The sequence below is a fragment of the Alternaria infectoria genome (genome assembly GCF_024043175.1).
Source record: "Alternaria infectoria strain BMP 0036 chromosome Unknown scaffold_6, whole genome shotgun sequence".
In the NCBI taxonomy this organism is placed as follows: Eukaryota; Fungi; Ascomycota; class Dothideomycetes; order Pleosporales; family Pleosporaceae; genus Alternaria; species Alternaria infectoria.
Window position 1 is genome coordinate 285926 of NW_026250695.1, and position 19308 is coordinate 305233.

Here is a 19308-nt window from a genome sequence, read left to right on the forward strand (position 1 = left end):
GGATCGTACACAGTACCTTAGTACTTCTCCTCCAATCTCGCCGTCATACCGGTGACTGCTGTCATCCTGCTTTCCTCGCGCTCCTTGATGTGTATCTCACGCTCCAATTCGCGCTGCACAGCCATCTTCTGCGCCGTGGTGAGCTGATCCAGAACCGCGGAGATGCCTTCTTCAGTTTGGCCATTGAAAAGACCCTCCAAGTCCGTCTTCGTAGCGATGGCGAGCTGGTCCTCTAATGCCTTTAGTGCTTTCGTACCGAGTTCCGAGACAGCTTTCTTGAACTTTGCCTCCTCATCAGCCTTGGCTTTTTTCGCTGCCTGGTCACGCTCATCGACATTGGCCTCGCCAGCTTTACGCTTTGAAGCCTTCAAAGCTTCCTTCTTTGCCTTGGCAGCGAGATAACGAGCAGAGTGTCCCAATGCGCGTCCATCCTTAGTCAGCGGCTGTTCCACGTTGAGCGGCGGCGCGGTGAAGAACAAGATACGGCCCTTTTCGTCACGCTGGAATTGCTCGCGGATCTCAAGCGGTATACTGGCGTTTGCATGGTCGGCCATGACGTAGACTTCCACAGGCTGCGGGGCCTTGTAGTTAAGCGGCAGTTGCTGTGGATACGGTTGTTGGTAGCCTGGCGCGGCCCGCGGTGTCTGGAAACCCTGCATGGGCGCAGCTGGCTGGGGTGTAAAGGGCACATGTGGTGTGATAGGTTGATAGGCAGGTGCTTGCGGTGCTTGCGGGTGCATATGAGGGGCGGGCGACTGAGAATGCGTATGGTAATGTGTCGCATGGGTCGGTGTGTACGCTGGCGCGACATGGTGCTGTTGCGGTGTAGGGGCAGGCATTGGCGTCAGAGTCGGCGCTTGCGCAATCGGATAGTTCCTCGAGGAGTCGTAGCCATGTGACGAAGCCGTGGGTAAGCTTGGAGTAGGCATAGCGGGTGCTGGTGGAGGTGTCGGAGGCGGCGGTGGGGTGGGCTCGGGAGGTGGTGAATCCTACAAGAACTGTTAGCTTTGGGTCTCATGGTGGCCTAGAGCAATTTTCACTTACCTTGGGGTCACGCGGACGACGATGCACGGCGCCAATCTTTGGGGGAGCATTCTCAGCTCCCCACTCTGGCTTTGGAAGATCGTCGTCCTCCTTTTGCTCGTCCTTGAGCAGGTACGCGATCGGACTGGGCACCTTCTTCAACTTTCGAGGCGCATCGAAGAGATCCATTACGTAGTCCTTGTCTCGCACTTCGTCGGGTAAGCAACTGGCCCATGTCTTGATCTTGTTGAGCTTGTGGTTCTCTTCGTTGTATCGAGCCTCGCAGACATAGATCTCTTTATCAGAAGGAAAGTCGCGGGGACGGCCCTTGTTGTAACGGGTGATGAACATAACGAAACATCGGTCCACGACCTCGTCGATGCGGTGATCTCGATATTGGCCAGTCTTGACAACTTCGTTCTCGAAAAAGTGTCGGTCAAAACGGTGCACGGTCTGCTCCGGGCGGTAGTACCAGCAGGCATTCACCCATTGTCCACCGTTCGCGTCTTGCCAAGTGCGGTAGATCTGGGCAACAATCGGCTTTGTAAGGTCGTTCGCGTTCTGAATGTGCACCCAATCGCCGACCTTCCACAGCTCTCCGTTGTGAACGATGCCGCTGGGCATAGGGATGCGACCTTCTTCCATGACGTATTCGGTATCCGGCTTCTCCTTCTCGGCCTTTGCAACCTTGCGCGACTCCTTTTGGAGATGCACGGCGTCCTTGTAGATCTGGCTGTCCTCTTCGTTGTACTGCTTTGCGTTTTCGAACATGAGCTCTACATCGACCATGAAGTGATCAACGGAGTTGTACTTCTTTCGCTTCAGCTTGCGCTTGAGGATGTCCATGGCCATTGGATTCTTGATCTCAGAGTGATACTCGGGCATGACCGTCTTGTCCGGGACGCGCTCGAATGCGCTCACCATGAGCTTGTTGAGTTGGTTCCGAGGTTTCCTGATTGCCTTCATAATGGTCTTAATTCGCGCTTCCATAGGAGTGTCGACCCGCGGCGGTCGTCCGCGCTTCTTCCGCGATTCTGGATCGTCGGCCTTGGCGTCTTCCTTTGCTGCTCTTGAACCGCCTTCACGCTTGGTGATAGCTGCTGTGGAACGCGGTCCGCGGCGCCTCTTGCGCTTGCCCTCATCTTCTTCGTCCTCATCCTCTTCCTCGTCCACTTCGAGTTCTTCCTCATCGTCATCTTCCTCTTCCTCTTCTTCCTCCTCTGGTAACAGCGGGTCTTGTTCGGGAATCTCTCCCAAGAACGGCAGGGTGGCGACTGTCTCAGGGACGATCTTGTCGTCGACTAGCCTCTTCAGCTCGCGTTCGATGACCTTCTTTACTTCGAGCGCATCGACATATGCCTGCGAGTCCTGCCTGTTGTACACCTGCGCATTGTGGGGAATGAGCGCCAGGTCGCGTACGAACTCGGAAAAGTTCTTGTATTCTCGCTGCGCAATCTTGGCCTTTATCGTACTCAGGGCCATGGGCTCCTTGATGATATCGTAATAGTCGGGCACGGCGCGCTTGTTCACTTTGCGCTGGAAGAGCTTGGTAGGGTCGTATGTTCCACTGCACGTTGATCAGCTGGGGACGGCATGGCGCATGTAGAATCGAAACTTACTCGTCAATCCTGTAGTCGTATACATTCTTGAGGAGGTTGGCCATGGCCTCCCATTCTGGCGCCGTGACGGTAGACGTTGCGCCGGCGGACTCAGCCGTCTCGGTCGTGGGCACCGGTGTCGAGCTTGGGGCGCGTCCGGTCGCCATGTCTGCGATAGTCGACTCGATGCTGTCGTGTTCCGGTATCCTTCTTGCGCTAGGTGTTGGCGTGTCGCGTCCTGGATGCTGGAAGTCGCGACGCCGGACGGAGGTAAGATTCGCCGATCCCCGGGGACGGCCGGCCTCCTCCATGATTCGGGAACCTTCACGTACGCCAGCCATGTCACCCGATCCGTGCAAACTGTCGTCTTTGTAGCCTTCTCCCGTAGCTGACAAACGATCCTTTCTTCCTAACAAAGCTCTCCTCATATTTGCGCATTCGTGAAGATTTACCTCTCTTCATACCAACTCACTCATCGCAGCTTCCCTAATACCAGCGCAGCTCTCCACCGCTAAGTCGCCCCACCAGTCAACTGTCATCACGCGCCACGCCTTCGAAGCTCCCTCACCTGTATCCCTCCGTACACGTATATGCCTCCATCTCTCCAGCCGACCCATCAAAGCATGCCGATTCGCATCCGGTTACGCGCGCCGAATGGCACCCACACACTATCACTCGACGACAACGCCGCCGTCTCGGACCTTCTGTCCTCTATCAGCGAGAAGACAGAACTACCACTCTTCGAGCTGAAATGGAACCACCCGCCTCAACCGCTCGACCCTTCCCTATACGGCATGTCGACGTTGCTGAAGGATATCGATCTCAAGCTGAACGGCGCATCCATCATAGTCATTGCACAAGCCACGGGCGACCCGAGTGAACGGAAGCAGGAGCAAGAACTACAGGCAACCACATCACAGGCGGCGCCGCTGTCGCTTCAACGGAAGCAGAACTCAGCGCTCAAGGAAACGCCCGAAGTTCCCGTACCTGACCGCGGTGGCACCATGGTCCTTCGAGTTATGCCTGACGACAACTCCTGCATGTTTCGAGCTGTTGGTAGCGCCGTTCTGACCGATTCTCTCGATTCCATGACCGAGCTTCGATCGATGGTTGCGCAAGCTATTCAAAGAGACCCGCAACAGTACAACGAGGCGATCCTGCAACGCTCACCAGATGAGTATTGCAAATGGATATCGTACGCCGACTCTTGGGGTGGTGGCATAGAACTCAGCATCCTTTCCCAAGAGTTTGACATCGAGATCGCCAGTGTCAATGTTCAGGACAACCGGGTGGACCGATTCAACGAGGGCAGACCGCGGCGCTGTATCGTGGTGTATTCTGGTATCCATTACGATACGATCGCCTTCGTGCCCCAGGGTGCGTCTACACAAGATCCTTCGCAAGATGTTAAGATATTCGATGCGGCGGACGATGTGATTCTTGAAGCTGCGAGGGAACTCTGCGGGCAGCTGAAGAAAGCCCACTATTACACCGATACACAGAAATTTGATCTCAAGTGCAACACATGCGGTTGGAAAGGGGCAGGAGAACGGGGCGCGATGCAGCACGCAGCCGAAACGGGACATAGCGACTTCGGAGAGGCAGACTGATTGATTTCTTGATACCCGTGGATGCCTTTGGTATATTGTGTACCATTAGCCATGTCAACATTGTATTTACCTTCTCTGTAATAGTAAGAATTACACTGATTGCAGTCTCTTTCGGAGCGCTGTTGGTCACTATGAGGTACAGCGAAAAACCGAAATCTCGTTTGTAATTCACACCGAAAAGTGAAGACGATCTGTGGAAGCACATGTACCCAAACAGGGGGAGTTTCGTAGTTTTCAATGGTATTGAGACCAAGACATTCGGGGAATTGATTTTTCATTTCACGCAGTATTCTCTTTGGGCAAGCGCCGCGCTCAGGTTGTCACTTTGTCAGCAAATGCTACCCTGAGATTCACCCTCTGTGTGGAAGCTCCTTATTAACGACCCGGAAGATCCGCTCCTCACTCTCAACCCCACTATCATCACCATCGAACCGACCTTATCAAGCTATTCAACCATACTTCGCCTGTGTACATTATGTCACTACGCGCGAAAACCCGGAGCCATGTTAACGACGACACAACTGCGCCATCTCCAGAGTGAGCAACCATTACTTATAATGAATTGGGCCCTACTGACTTCTCCTAGTGTCTCAGGCGTGCCAATGCCTATCAAAGTGGGCAGAAAGAAGTTCCACATCCACATCGGTACACTGACGGCGACATCTGATTTCTTCAAAAACGCCATGAAGCGAAGATGGCGCGCCAACGCAAAGAAACAAATTGACCTGGCGGACGAAGAACCAGAAGATTTTGAATCTTACGTCAATTGGCTCTACAGCAGAAAGGTCGCTGTCACTCGGCCTCTTGTGGGTAGACACATCCAACTTGCTCGTTTGTACGTTTTAGGCGGAAGACTCGTTGACGAGACCTTCCAGAACGCTGTTCTTTCCGCTATGATCGACCATGCAATAGAAAGGGACTCCTTTCCTCCAGAAGACGCTATCAACATCATCTATTCGGGTACCAGTAGTGCAAGCTCTCCAGCACGCCGACTTATGGTTGATATGTTTGTATACGGTTGCGATGAAGACTGGAATATTACGGGAAGCCTTGTAGAGGAAACCAGCGTGGAGTTCGTGGACGACTTGGTGAGAGGCTTCATTCGTTCTTGTACGAAACATCCTATCAATCGGAAACTTAGTCCGTGGGTGGTTGCTCCTGAACAGTACCGTTTGAGGGCGGAACAGAACAACGGGAAAGAGACTGAGAATGCGAAGGATGAATTGATGGACACTTCCGACTAAGAGCTATTACAATCACACCGGAGATGCCTATAGATACTCTATAGTCGGGAAGGTACCTCGAGATCAGGGCCAGGGCTTCCATGAGCGGTTCTAATAGGTCTTGGAGCAGGCCGCTGTCAATAACTCAAAGATTACAATCATACACTGTTGTCACAATTTGACCTTAGCAATCGCCACTTGCCTTTCATATACATAGGTCCTCGAAGGCGCCGAGTGGAGTGCAGCCGTCGAGCCCAACTCAGACGGGTATGACAAGCAGCTGCAAGAAGTTTGAATTCGTAAAGAGAGGTGAGATATCCAGTACTTTTACGACGCGGAGTGCGATTGGTTTCGCGGACCTTGGGGTCCAAGTAAGCTCACCACCCGACATACGGCCTGTTCACATGATGATAGTCCTCCGGCATCGTAGTCGTGACGAAAAACTTGTCAGCTCCCCATTTCTCCTCCATCTTTTTCGTCGCCCACCTCCACAACGGGTTGCACAAGCGATGCCTATACTCCTGGTTGCCGCCAAAAGCATCCTCTTCACCCTGATTCGTTGCGAATTGGAACTGCATGCTGTCGAGCTTGGGCATATTGATGATGCGATCGAGACCATACTGCGCGACAAAAGTCTCCACATCTTGCGCAAGACTCGCCTTCTCTTTCTCGAGGCTGCGTCCTTCGGGAAGATCGTAGTGCAAGCCAGTCTCCAAATAACACTCTTGCTCGTTGGTGTAATCGAACCTCTCCATGCGCACGCCATCTTCAATGCTGGGGAAACTGAAGACAATATTGATGGATTCGAGCTGAGTGAATTTGGAAATTAGTTCCAGGTGCGCGGGAGTGCCTTGCTCCGTCCAGTTGCATATTGAGATATGCTTGACGCACTTGGATGCTGCATCTTCAGGTAGATGAGAATACAGGTCTAGGAGCTGCTTCGACTCATGATCATTCCACGAAAACAGGTTCTGAGCAAGGAAAATTGGCGTGGCTTCGTTAAATATCTGGCGGTTGGTTTGACACAAAGCTGGGAGGTCGTGGAAGAGCGCGATCTTGCTTGATGTCGTGATTGCAGCTCGATTTTTCAGAAAGGGCTCCGAATTGTGGAAGGTGTAAGTGTATATTTGATCGCGCAGTTCGCGAGGAAGGCGCAGAAGTGGAGACAGTGGCGAGACTGAAACGGACATTCTAAAGGATCGAGATGTTGAGAGGGCTGACGAAGCGTATTGCTGAAAGAGGGTGGGATACTGGAGTTATAGGTGCCGAGGGCGGAAGAATTCATGGGTAATACTGTTGCAAGGGCCCGCGGGTCGAGTTTGGATCCTGCACATCAACACAGCTTGTTCTAATCCGATTACCTAGGTAGCCTCTAGTGTAACGTCCAGCGCCAGAGCATACATATCTAGTCGTGCGTGTAGTCCACGGAAAATCCTCATTGCTATACTACGACAATTGACGTCTTGCCTATCGTACCAAAAACGTCAGTGCTTCCACCGTGGGCGATCTTGGAGAAAGGCGCGCTTTCCTCTTTGAAAAGAATTCACACTCACTTTCACTACGTACCGTTGAGGATCGGCTTAGGCTGCAGCGTCCGTGCTTTATGCCTGTTCTGTCGCGATTTGGGTTCACTTTCGAACCAATACATTGCGAACCACTGACCTGCTTAACTGACCACTTCATTGCTGTTGCCTACTAACAAGGAGCGGGAAGCCTACAGCAAGATGGCTTCCCCAGACTCATTTGAAACAGCTGCATTTACCATCAAGCTACCGAAGTGAATCGACACCCATGTCTCCTCAAACAACAGGCATCTAACGTCTTTAGTGTCTCGGGCGAGACCATCGCAGTCAAAGTCGGCCTCCAAATCGTCGACGTACACAAGGATCTCATCAGCAGCAACTCCGAATACTTCAGAAAAGCCATTAGTCACGAGTCGATTTTATCTCACAGGTAAGATCTCGCTTTACGAAATACATACATATGAGACATTTACTGACTCCGTACGTGTACCTCTGCAGGTTCATCGATCTGTCCGACGAAAAGCCTCATGATTTCGAAATATACTGTCAATGGCTATATACTCGAGTCCTTGACGCGAAACTAGACAATCACAATGGATTCAGTTACCTTGCTCGGATGTACGTCTTGGGAGAAAAGTTGATCGACCGCACATTCCAGAACGATGTCGTCGACGCCATAATCTACCGCCATATCACTGCGCGACTGAGTCAAAGGCCCCTGCGCTACAAAGTACCTGATCTGGAAGCTATCGGAATCATCTACAAGGGCGCTCCGAGAAAAGCCCCTGTAAGGCGTCTCCTGGTGGATCTGTGGGCTTTCAATATGGACTCCACTTGGGTAACGAAGACGAGACTTCGAGCGCCAGAAAACAAAGCCTTTCTGGATGACCTCTTACCGGTACTGTTAGACAGGCGAGGACTGCCGGATGCTTCCCAAGCTAAGCCATGGATCTCGCAACGAAATTCCTATTACAACAAGGGTGTCGTGATCAAGAGCGAAATGCCAGAAGACAGGGTCGACGAGGCGATCTCTGAGCCTTCCATCAAGGATGAGCCTTCCGATGGAGAGGAATCGTTCGTTAAGAATGAGCCTTACGTTGAGGATGAAATTCACATCAAGGAAGAGCCTTCATTGATGGATGAGCCCTTCATCAAGGAGGAGCCTTCTAGCGAGGAAGAGCTTTCCAGCGAGGAAGAATCTTCCAGCGAGCATGGGTCACCCAGCGAGGATGGATCAGCCAGCGAGGATGGATCAGCCAGCGAGGATGAGACTTCCAACAAGACTGACCCTTCCGTCCAGGAGGAGGTGGACGTACTTGATGCATTCTGGGGTATGTAGGAGACTACATCTCTTGTATCCAGAACTCGCTACAAGTGATAATGTACTATAAAGTATACATAGTCCTCTGGGCTACTGAATGCAACAAAAAAGTAGGTTGAATACCTCCAGGGTAGGTTTTGATGCTAAGGTGCGACGACCTTCTGCGCGAAGAATGTCTGCTCATGTAACCAACGATGAAGTGAATGTACAAACCCCTGACCTGGAAAGCTGAATTAAGTGCGATTCGTGCGCGAAGCAAGATCGTACACCTACATAGCCGCCTGTTCTGTCAGAAATGGATCAACGGATTAGAATGTCGGGGTCTCACTTACCTGGCTCTATAAGCGTATGACTGCACCTTCCAAGGTTGGTGAGTGAGAGATTGTTAGCGCGAAATCGAAGACATGTTCTCTCACTCAGTTCCACAAGTGCGCACCTTCAACAACCTCTCATTCGTCCACTAACTCATCTTTTCGACATCGGCTTAAGTCGTGGCTGCAAGTAACTTCGAAGCGACTCATATTCTTCGTGACTGACTTTATGAGCAGACAGGTCAAACATGCCGATAGTGAAGATCCCCGCGCCCACTTCAGCTACCGCCATGATCGTTCTGGTAGAGGCGGGAGATGAGTTCGAGACACCCAACTTGAGAGGCGACATCGTACCTATTCACGTCGGCAGCGACCCGGAGACGCTGTTACATGTTCATGCCACCGCCTTGAGCAAGAGCTCCGGGTTCTTCAAGAACGCGTTGAAATCAGAATGGCGCACAGATGCTACGAAGCCCATCGACATGTCTGACGTGGATCTAGTCGTCTTCGAAGGATATTGCGGATGGTTGTACACAGGCAAGATCACGCATCTTGATAACGAGGCGTGCTATATATACCTCGCAAGACTCTACGTCCTGGGAGAACGGATTTTGGACGTTACATTGCAGAACAGCGTCGTCGCCGCTATAATCCGACGCAACCGAACCAACGGCAGGCACCCTGGAAACACCTCGGTACAGATCATCTACGCTGGTACTCCCACCGGCTCACCCGTCCGACGGTTGCTGGTAGACTTTTGGGTCTTCAGTGCGTCACCATCATGGCTCGGTCTTGACGACCTGATCAAGCATACCTGCTCCGAATTCGTCAACGACCTGGTCCGCAAGCTCATTGAGCAGCGAGGCGCGCCCGACGGCTTCGTCCCAAGACCATGGATTGCGAAACCTAAATCATACGAGACCAAGTAAGGTGCACGCCTTACACTACAGCCTGGAGGTATCCGTTGCGCTATGCGTTGACTTTCGACAAGGCACAGCGCAGCGAATACCTCCACGGTACAGTCTGCTTGAGGACAACTCAAAGGAAATGAGCCTGTTCGTAGTGGCCACGGCATGGAGATTGAACAGAAACGGCAGTAAAAGAGAGAAGACTGCTCGAAATGACTCAAGGACGAGAAGGGCAAAAGAATAGCGGGAAAGAGGTATCTTCTCACTTACTAGCTACCATAATTCATTTCTCAATACAGCCGAAGCAACGATATCATACAGTGGAAAACGCCAGAATCTTCTACCCATGTGAATGACTGACCCACTGTGTATGCTCCCAAACTCCAAGTCATATAAGTAAGCAATAGCAATAGTCTAGAAGCCAAAACCGCCGGGGAAACCACCCGGAAATCCGCCGCCGCCCTGCTGGAACTTGAAGCTACCGCCGCCACCAGGGAAGCCACCACCTCCACCTTGTCTGAACATGAATTGTTGGCCTCCGAAGGGTGAGCCTTGGAACGGATTGCCTTGTTGCTGCTCGTTGCTGTTGGGGTCGTCACCGCGATCGAAACGTTCCTTGAGCTCGGGGTCGGAGAGGACTTCGTAGGCTTCGTTGACTTGGGACATCTTCTTCTGCGCATCCTCGGGTGTCATGTTGTTGGCCGAGGCCTTGTCGGGGTGGTACATCTTGGTCAGCTTGCGGTATGCCTTCTTGATCTCGCGCTCGTCTGCGTCGCGCGTTACACCGAGCACCTTGTAGTAGTCCTTTGTCTTCGACCGCTTGAGCAGTGTCTGCGCTTTGTGGTGTAGCTCGTCGAGCTTCTGGTTCTGGTGGTGCTCTTTCGCGTGCTCTAGGGTCCGGACGCAGTCTTCGAATTCGTCGGCATCAAGCTGGAATTGAGCCTTGTGAAGGAGGGCGTGTAAGGAGTCGGGGTTGAGCTGTAGGGCTTCGGTACAGTACGGTGTGCCCTTCTTTAGGTTGTTCATCTCGACGTAGGCTTCGCAGGTCATCTCTACGAGGGTCTGATAGAGACCTTGGGGTGAGTTGGCGTAGATGTAGCCCTGTTCGGTGTAGTCCTTGAAGTCTTGCTTGACCTCTTTCAACAGACCCGGGTCCTCCTCACCGCGGTCGATGAGGAGTTTCGAGGCGGTGGCGAACTGGCGCTTCTCGAAGAACTTGCGCAACTTTTGGATGTCCTTGTCGAGGGTCTTCTCTCTTCTTCGCAGTTTCATGCAGACCTTCGAGTCTGGGTCTGACTGAAGACATTGTGCGATGTGCTTGAGCCCCTTGTCGGTTTCGCCCAGGGAGTAGAAGGCCATGGCGGAGCTCTGGAGATGGGGTTGGATATCGCCTTTGTTGATCTGGAGGAGATGCTGCAGGTCGCTGATGCCCTCGGCGACCTCGCCCTTCTCGAAGCGACACCTCGCTCTTGTCTTGCGGATGTCGTATGCGCCTCCCGCAACTAAGATGGCAGTTCCAGCATTCGAGATACACGCGTCCCAGTCGCGCTTCTCTGCCGCCTCCTGTGCCATGATGGCAGCGCCCTGCGCTTCTTCCAGCTCCGCGATGGCATCGGTCTTGCCGGCAGCCTCGTAGTCTTTGCGCGCTGCCGCCCAGTCGGCCTTTCTGGCTCTGATCTTGGCCCTCTGCACTAATGCGCCCTCGAAGCCAGGCTTCAGTTCCAGCACCTTGTCGAAGTCATGTTGGGCCTGCGCCGTTCGGCCGATTTGCAGGTAAGCGGCGCCGCGCCTGAAGTAGGTGAGGTAGTTGCGCGGGTCGCGGGTGATGGCGATGTCGAAGTAGAGAAGGGCGTCTTGGGTGTTGCCGGTCGCGAGTTGGACGCTGGCGTCCTTGATAAGCTGCGACACGGGAGTATCCGTGGGTATGTCCGAGGCGGAGAGTGCGCTGGCGAGCGGGAGGAGCCCGAGGGCAAGAGAGGATAGTCGGAGTATCATGGCGGGATGCGGTTGAGCGTGCTATGAATGAGTGACGGTAGGTTGGATGTTGAGCAAGCAGGAGTATAGTCCGCGCAGAGAAGCAACGGCAGGTGCGACGGTCAGTTCATGGAAAGAGCGGGTCGTGTCTTTATCTGGCCTTTCACTGTCGAACAATTGCAACTTGTCCTCAGCGACCAGCCGCATGATAGCCGGGACGCACTGACCCCCGCGACCCCCAGAACGCTAATGCGGGCAGGCATGGATTACGACATGCCCAGATGCATGCCCGTGAACGCCGCCGCTACGCCATCAGGACTAGACAGGCGCATACCTCATAGCTCCTCTTCGCACCCGCCTTGCGCACCTTTTCCTGTTCCTCCCATTCACTCTCCTCGTAACCGTCCACACGCCTGCCACCGGTAATGTCTCCCATTCGGCTGCGTATCGACGGACGCATATTCCGAGACCCCCAGAACCGCGAAGTCACCCTGCACGGTATCAACTGTGCAGCCGACGCCAAGTTTCCTGCGAAGCCAGATCAGCCGTCACACATTCCAGACAACTTCTTCGACGGCGACAATGTCTCCTTTGTCAACCGACCCTTTTCGCTAGAAGACTCCGCGACACACTTCTCGCGATTACGTAGTTGGGGTTACAACACCATCCGCTATGTCTTCACGTGGGAAGCCATAGAGCACGCGGGCCCGGGCAAGTACGACGAGGAGTGGATAGACCACACCATCGCTCTCCTACGAAAGGCGAAAGAATATGGGTTCTACATCTTCATGGATCCTCACCAGGATGTCGTAGGTAGCATTCCAATAGATTCATTTACTCCTTCTCTAATGCATCACATAGTGGTCACGATTCTCTGGAGGTTCTGGCGCGCCCATGTGGACTCTCTATGCTTGCGGGCTGGACCCCGAGAACTTCGCCGTCACCGAAGCCGCCCTCGTGCACAACACATACCCCGACCCTGCCACTTTCCCTAAGATGATCTGGACCACCAACTACACACGATTAGTATGTCAGGTCATGTGGACACTGTTCTTTGGTGGTAGGGACTTCGCGCCCAAGGCCATCATAGACGGAAAGAATATCCAGGACTATCTTCAAGATCACTACATCGGGGCATGCGAGCATCTAGCGAAGCGGATACACCAAGCAGGCGACCTGTGGCACGACCCGATCGTTGGGTGGGAAAGCATGAATGAGCCCAACAGAGGCCTCATCAGCTACCAAGATATTACCCAGATCCCGAGCGAACAAAAACTCCAGAAGGGCACCTCGCCGACGGCTTGGCAGGCGATACTTACCGGATCGGGTAGAGCTTGCGAGATATCGACTTGGGAATTTGGCGGGCTGGGACCATACAAGAGTGGCTCGGCATTAGTGGATCCCGAGGGCACTATGGCATGGCTATCGAAAGATTACGACGACACCAAATACGGCTGGAAACGCGACCCAGGGTGGAAGTTGGGCGAATGCTTGTGGGCGCAACACGGTGTCTGGGACCCAGCGACTGACACGGTCTTGAAGAAGGACTACTTCGGAATTGATCCCAAAAATGGGGCCAAGATTGACTACGAGTACTTCACAAACCACTACTGGCTGCCGCACTACCGGGCGTACAGCAAGATGGTCAAGTCCATATTCCCGGATTCTTTGATGTTCTTCCAGCCGCCAGTGTTGGAGATACCGCCAAAGGTCAAGGGCACAGAAGACGATGATCCCAACATGATCTTCTCGCCCCATTTCTACGATGGCATCACTCTGATCACAAAGAAGTGGTATGTTCCAGAATACTGATTCTTATCTCATCTCGTCTAATGTCACATAGGAACCGCGTATGGAATGTCGACGTATTCGGTGTGTTGCGAGGAAAGTATCTCACGCCAGCGTTCGCCATAAAGATTGGCGAGAATGCCATCAGAAACTGCTTCTCCCACCAGCTCAAGGCGATCCGAGACGAAGGTACAGAGTACACGGGTGTTCACCCCTGTATCTTCACCGAGATCGGTATCCCATACGATATGGACGACAAGTATGCGTACAAGACAGGTAACTACAGCAGCCAGATAGCTGCCTTGGATGCCAATCACTTCGCGCTTGAAGACAGTAAAGCTAACGGCTTCGCCCTGTGGACCTATGTAGCAAATGTATGTTTCCATTCTGTCTAGAATTGGACACGGCTGACAAAGACCAGAACTGCCATTACTGGGGCGACCTTTGGAACGGAGAGGATCTCTCCATCTACTCAGTAGACGACAAGGCGGTTCCTGCAGGCCCCTTCTCGCCAGCCGACTCCCGTGCGTCGCTAGACAAAAATTCGCCCACGTTCTCGAGAGCACAGTCGACCGACACCCTTAGCATTAACCCTTCCAACCTGCAGAAGACCATCACCGCAGAACGAATGAGCTCAAAGAAAGATGACGACGACGTTCGGGGTCTGCGAGCAGCAGAGGCCTTCATCCGCCCCACCCCCGTTGCCGTCCATGGAGACATTTCGTCGTACGGGTTCGACCTCAAGAACTGCACATTCAAGCTTGCCCTTTCTGCGCCAAGCTCGACATCGGAAGACTTCCCTACTGTCTGCTACCTGCCCGAGTTCCACTTTCCGTCAGGACAAACCAATGTCGAGGTTAGCGGTGGCAAGTGGACCATCACATCCGAGGAGACCGATGGCGCGCTGCAGCAGACGCTGCGGTGGTGGCACGCGGAAGGTGACCAGGTCATGACTGTCAAAGGCGTCGTGCGAAAGGCGGGAAGCGCGTTAGGCACGGAAGAAGACGAGGGATATCTCCAGCAGTGCCAAAAGCAGACTTGCGCTGTCATGTAATGTCGCAAAGTTGATGATGTCGGGGTTTGGTGTGGTGGGGTTTGACCAATCGATGCACGGTGATGCAATATCATGCGATGCTCAGGTCACGCAGTCAGCAGTTCTTGTGCATATGATTCATTTGGGCAAACATGAGCGTTGGGCGACTTTTTATACTTGTCAAGGTGTTCGGGGAGCATTTACGATAGACTTATGATTTGTATATAGCGATACATATATTGGATATAGACTAGTTCGGAAGCGACGAGCCTAGTTCTGGCGGCAAAGCAGCTGACATCGCGTCGACGTGACGTGCCTTTGGGACTGCAGCCTGCAAAACGCGTCTGTGGAACGTGCGACGTGAATAGAGGCCTCGACTGCCTTGCTGGACCCTCGAAATAAAGCGTACCACGTCCCGGCCTGTGAGTCAATGAATCTGGGCTTACTCGCTACACCGCCATCTTCTCTGGTCTGTCCCAGACACCGGGCGCCAAAGCTTCCTTACCCACGATCCTTGCCCTCTACGTCTTCCGCTTTCAGCAACTTCCGCCCGAATCTTCGAAATCCAGAACACCACGCACACGACATTGCTACAATATCCCCGTGCAGTTCGCGCTAGACTCACCTGACCTCACGTCTTTATATACCGAGGCTAGAGACGCCCTCTGCACGATGAACGTTGGGGCAGACCAGGCCCCGCAAACGAATGGCGGCGGTGGAGCGCAACACCGACAGTCCAACGGCAGCGGAGACTCAGACCTCTCACAGATATTAGAAGCGCTGCAGGCCATATACGCAACCTCGTCCACGAATGATACCCGCCGACAGGCAACCGAATACCTCGAGCAAGCGAAACGGCACCCGGAAGCGCCCTCACATGGTCACACGCTCGCACTCGACCGCTCGCAACCCGCGCCCCTCCGCTACTATGGCCTCACTATGCTGGAGCACTCGATAAAATACAGCTGGGAAGACTTCACCGAGGACCAAGGCACAGCGTTACGAGGCTATGCGATCGAGCTCGCCCAAAACGTGTCCGAAGACGATGCGGCATTCCTCAGGAACAAGGTCGCGCAGCTATGGACTGAAATTGCGAAGCGCAGTTGGGGCGCCGAGTGGCTGAATATGGACGAACTGTTGGTCTCGCTCTGGACAAGTTCTTTGCACCACCAGGCTGTCGTGCTATACGTCCTGGAAACGCTTTCTGAGGAAGTCTTCAATCGCGAAGACCCTACGGCAGGCCTTCGAGGTAGCGACCTGGGTCGCGCCTGCGTCGAGATTTTCACACCGCTTGCCGTCATACAAGACCAGCTTCCTACACGCGAGAAGAGTCTGGATGTGCGGTGTGGAGACGAAGGATGGCTGAAGAGACTATGCGACAACTTGGGATGGTGCTTGGGGCAGGACTACCAGAACCAGGAAGCTGTTAAGACAAGCGCTATCAAGTCTATGCAGGCCCTCAAGGCGGCCATGCCGTGGATCATGCCCAAGGCTATCGCTGCAACACAGGTCATCGAGGCCGTCTGCAAGGCGCTGGCTACCCCTGCCGTAGAGATGCAGATTGTAGGTCGACTCTTTACATCCACTCACATGGACAGCTGCTAACACGAACAGGCCGCCGTCGAGACCCTCCAAGCGATCTACAACCGAACCCACCTGCACGACGACGAGTTTGTGGAGCTTGTATGCCCCATGTTCACACCTGGCAGTGTTTCACTCCTGCGAGAAGTATACAACTGGACGCTCACGGATATGGATGTGAATGACATAGATGATCAGAAATACATGCTCTGCAAGAGACTCTCAGAAGTAAGGCCCTTTCTTATCCTTCAGGCTTGTCACACCGTGCTAATGATGACAGTTGGCCAACAGCCTCGGACTATTCATCGAGCAAAAGCCCCAATCGATACCAGATGGCAGCGACCTAACCGGCATATTCGGTTTCCTATACGATATCATGCGCAACCCGAGTCTCGTCGTCTCCATACCTGTTCTCCATTGTTGGACCAAGCTGTTACGATCTAGCATCGTGCGAGACTCTGATGTCGTCAACTCCATGGTTGGCGGGCTACTTGAGACGTGCTGCGCCCGACTCATTCGATACGAATCGTTACCCGAAGATACCGAAGACGTTACGTTACAATTTCTCAACGAAGACATTGATACAGTACCAGAACGTCATGCTTTTCTAGGCAACTATCGGCGCTTCTGCGCAGACGTGATCGAAGTCCTGGTTCGCAAGACACCAGTAGAAGCAATGGCGCATATCCTTGCTCAGGCGACGAACATGCTCCAGAACCTGTACCATGATCAGCCTGCTTTCCAGCGCCAAAACTTCACAAAGAACTCTCCACAAGTCCTTCAGGTCGATGCGCAGGTCACTGTCATCGAAGCTGCACTCAAGGGGTACATGAAGTGGCAGCAAGGGCAAGGCGAGAACGCGCAAGATGATGAGCGGACGCGGAATACCCTGGAAGACTCGCTCGAGCAGTGGGGCAGGCAAATCCTGCAAGCGCATTTCGAAGATCCTGAAGTTGCAAGAAAGATAATATCTTTGATGGCAACTCTCTCAACAAAAGCCCTTGGCGACCGCCCAGGATTCGCTCTTACCTTCTTGGAGTATATGCTTACAGTACGGCTAGCCGATGACACGAACTATCCACAGTACTCCGATGCTGTGAAAGACCTCGAGCGCATATGCAGTCTTGAGATGCAGAAACTAGCGATGAAATTCGCTGACGACTTTATGAACGTCTACGAGCAACTAGAGGCCAAGGTCAATGAGATGATTAATGATCCAACGACTGACGAACGCCAACGTATGGCGTACTCCGCTTTCCTTTTCATCATCATACATAGATGTACAACATTAGAGCGCGCCACGCAAGAGGAGCGCATGAGACAGATGCTCAACCGTGTCGAGGATGCTTGGCGCAACGATGAGTTCACCCAAGCCATCTCTTCATTCCAGTCCTTCTGTGGCGTATTGGGAATGGGCCAATTACCCGAGTTTCTGTCTGCGAACAACTTCCGCGGCATTCAGGACTGGTCTGACCAACAGTTGCCTAGTGATGGCCAGGCGTTGCAGGCCTCAATTCTTGACCGTTCTCAACAACTGCCACTACGACTTACTAAGACATTACTGGCAGCATCGACGGAAAAGCTTCGCGATGGCACTGCTGCGTACGAGACTGCTGCGCTACTCTGGGCAGAGGCCATACCAGTGCTGCTCCCAAACCTTCTCCAGCTCGTGAGCCATGCACAAGCATTCAACGATATCGACGCCAACTGGTCACACTTGCCAGTAGAGCTACAGCAGGTTATTCGGAGAGTACTGACTGATCGGTTCTGGCAAGCGGGCATATCGACAGAGAGCCGAGACGACTTCTTTGCAAGAGTTAGTGGCTCCAAGTCGACGTTTGAGGGTTTTGCATCGACGGTACGAGGCACTGTAAGGCAGATTAGGGAGAGCTCGTACTACATCCTATACTCGTTAACGCGATTTCGAGACTTCTTCTATGGGATAGAAGATCTGCCAGGCCCGTTGAGTCAAGCCCTGTTTGGCCACGCAGGCGCTCTGACTGCGCATCATCTATCTGTCTTACTAACCGTATCCACCCATCTCATTGAAGGTTGCCCAGCGCGTCTACGACCACATTTCCTGCCACCCATGATACAGGGGCTATTCAGAGAGCTGGATCGAAAAATCTCCGGAGAATGGAACGAGGTTGCCCGACAGGTGGCGGATTCGGGGCAGAACGACAACTTGACGGACGAGATGAAGACTGAGAGCATACTACGACAGCTCACATATGCTGCGGTTTCGCTTGTCGCTGTCCTGCTCGATTCGAGACAGGGTAAGTCGTCTATTACTTATCGTGCTTGGTGGTCTTCCTTTCGCGACTTCTATCTGCGTTGGGGTATCGGTTCTAGTACCGAGTCTCCTAATCGTGTTTGATGACTAAAAGCTGACCTGGTCACAGAATTTGCCCGTCACGATGAACACAGTCGAAAAGAAGCCAACGCACCGCCCATGTGCGACTTCATTCTCTCAACGCCTGCCGTCCTCGAGCCTATCCTCCTCTTCTGCAACTCAACAATACGTTATCGCGATACGAGGTCCGTTGTCACCATGGTCCGCGTATTGCGCACCCTGCTCCCACGGTTCAAGGAGAAGTCGCCCATTCGGGACTACTTCTGCAATGACATCCTCAAATCGGCCATTACGTCCCTCCATGAGCCATACTTTGTGGACTGCCAGAAAGAGCTCGCCTCACTCATCGCCGGCATCATTCACCTGGACGAGGAGATACCGCGCTCGATCATCTTGTCTCTACCCGGCATGGGTGACCAGTATCGCGTCGACCGCCGTCTTGCAAAGCTCCGTGGAGCGAACAGGTCGGACGAACGTATGCAGCGCAGCATCGTACTAGATCTCATGAGTAGCATCAAGGGTGTCAGTATTCACGAGCAAGGCAAAATACAGAGATCGACGAAGACCAAGACCAGGACTGTCATGATGGAGCAGTACATGAGTGTGGATCAACAGCCGACTATAGTCCGAGGTACCAGCCCCGGATTGGCAGGTGTGGCAGACATGTTCGGAGAGTCGTAAACTTCCATGGGAAGCGGGCGTGTATGATTCTTGATGACGAAAGGACTTGCGGTGGTACCAATGGGCATCGGGTATGGTAGCATGGTTATGAGGCGGGTGGATCACCAAAGCATTCTAGGACGAAGGGTAGGGCATGGGAAAAGTGGTATGCATAGCATTTTAAGGTTGGTGTTGGCCTGTTCTTGATGATGGCTTCGAGGAAGCATCACGTGCTTGGCAACAGTCTTCGCCGCAGTGTCACTCTATGCATCCTATAGCAGAAGCATGTATCGAGAAACGCCTCACAATTAAGACGCATTGCGCTGATGCACGCTGATTCGTTCATTGCATCTCGCGACAACTGAACGTACCCCGCAGTGCCGATGACCTGACCCCGCCGCT

At 53.1% G+C, this 19308-nt stretch overlaps 8 protein-coding genes across 8 annotated transcripts; 5 read left to right on the forward strand and 3 right to left on the reverse strand.

Moving 5' to 3' along the window:
* Nucleotides 1-17: 17 nt before the first annotated feature.
* On the reverse strand, nucleotides 18-2788 carry J4E92_004394 (uncharacterized protein; the record flags this gene model as incomplete). Its single annotated transcript, XM_051495784.1, has 3 exons — nucleotides 18-989; nucleotides 1045-2590; nucleotides 2643-2788. The coding sequence occupies 3 exons, from the start codon at nucleotides 2786-2788 to the stop codon at nucleotides 18-20; spliced, it is 2664 nt and encodes an 887-aa protein (XP_051353624.1).
* A 456-nt stretch (nucleotides 2789-3244) lies between these two features.
* Nucleotides 3245-4231, forward strand: J4E92_004395 (uncharacterized protein; the record flags this gene model as incomplete). Its single annotated transcript, XM_051495785.1, has 1 exon — nucleotides 3245-4231. One exon carries the CDS (start codon nucleotides 3245-3247, stop codon nucleotides 4229-4231), a length of 987 nt encoding a protein of 328 aa, XP_051353625.1.
* A 1600-nt stretch (nucleotides 4232-5831) lies between these two features.
* J4E92_004396 (uncharacterized protein) lies at nucleotides 5832-6644 on the reverse strand (the record flags this gene model as incomplete). The annotated part of the gene is made up of 1 exon (XM_051495786.1): nucleotides 5832-6644. One exon carries the CDS (start codon nucleotides 6642-6644, stop codon nucleotides 5832-5834), a length of 813 nt encoding a protein of 270 aa, XP_051353626.1.
* Nucleotides 6645-7178: 534 nt separating this feature from the next.
* Nucleotides 7179-8316, forward strand: J4E92_004397 (uncharacterized protein; the record flags this gene model as incomplete). The annotated part of the gene is made up of 3 exons (XM_051495787.1): nucleotides 7179-7231; nucleotides 7282-7389; nucleotides 7581-8316. 3 exons carry the CDS (start codon nucleotides 7179-7181, stop codon nucleotides 8314-8316), a joined length of 897 nt encoding a protein of 298 aa, XP_051353627.1.
* Nucleotides 8317-8492: 176 nt separating this feature from the next.
* On the forward strand, nucleotides 8493-9538 carry J4E92_004398 (uncharacterized protein; the record flags this gene model as incomplete). Its single annotated transcript, XM_051495788.1, has 2 exons — nucleotides 8493-8497; nucleotides 8851-9538. The coding sequence occupies 2 exons, from the start codon at nucleotides 8493-8495 to the stop codon at nucleotides 9536-9538; spliced, it is 693 nt and encodes a 230-aa protein (XP_051353628.1).
* A 393-nt stretch (nucleotides 9539-9931) lies between these two features.
* J4E92_004399 (uncharacterized protein) lies at nucleotides 9932-11512 on the reverse strand (the record flags this gene model as incomplete). Its single annotated transcript, XM_051495789.1, has 1 exon — nucleotides 9932-11512. One exon carries the CDS (start codon nucleotides 11510-11512, stop codon nucleotides 9932-9934), a length of 1581 nt encoding a protein of 526 aa, XP_051353629.1.
* A 404-nt stretch (nucleotides 11513-11916) lies between these two features.
* EGC1 (endo-1,4-beta-glucanase) lies at nucleotides 11917-14333 on the forward strand (the record flags this gene model as incomplete). Its single annotated transcript, XM_051495790.1, has 4 exons — nucleotides 11917-12300; nucleotides 12353-13284; nucleotides 13335-13653; nucleotides 13701-14333. The coding sequence occupies 4 exons, from the start codon at nucleotides 11917-11919 to the stop codon at nucleotides 14331-14333; spliced, it is 2268 nt and encodes a 755-aa protein (XP_051353630.1).
* Nucleotides 14334-14984: 651 nt separating this feature from the next.
* On the forward strand, nucleotides 14985-18927 carry J4E92_004401 (uncharacterized protein; the record flags this gene model as incomplete). Its single annotated transcript, XM_051495791.1, has 4 exons — nucleotides 14985-15875; nucleotides 15927-16121; nucleotides 16174-18169; nucleotides 18296-18927. The coding sequence occupies 4 exons, from the start codon at nucleotides 14985-14987 to the stop codon at nucleotides 18925-18927; spliced, it is 3714 nt and encodes a 1237-aa protein (XP_051353631.1).
* Nucleotides 18928-19308: the final 381 nt, after the last annotated feature.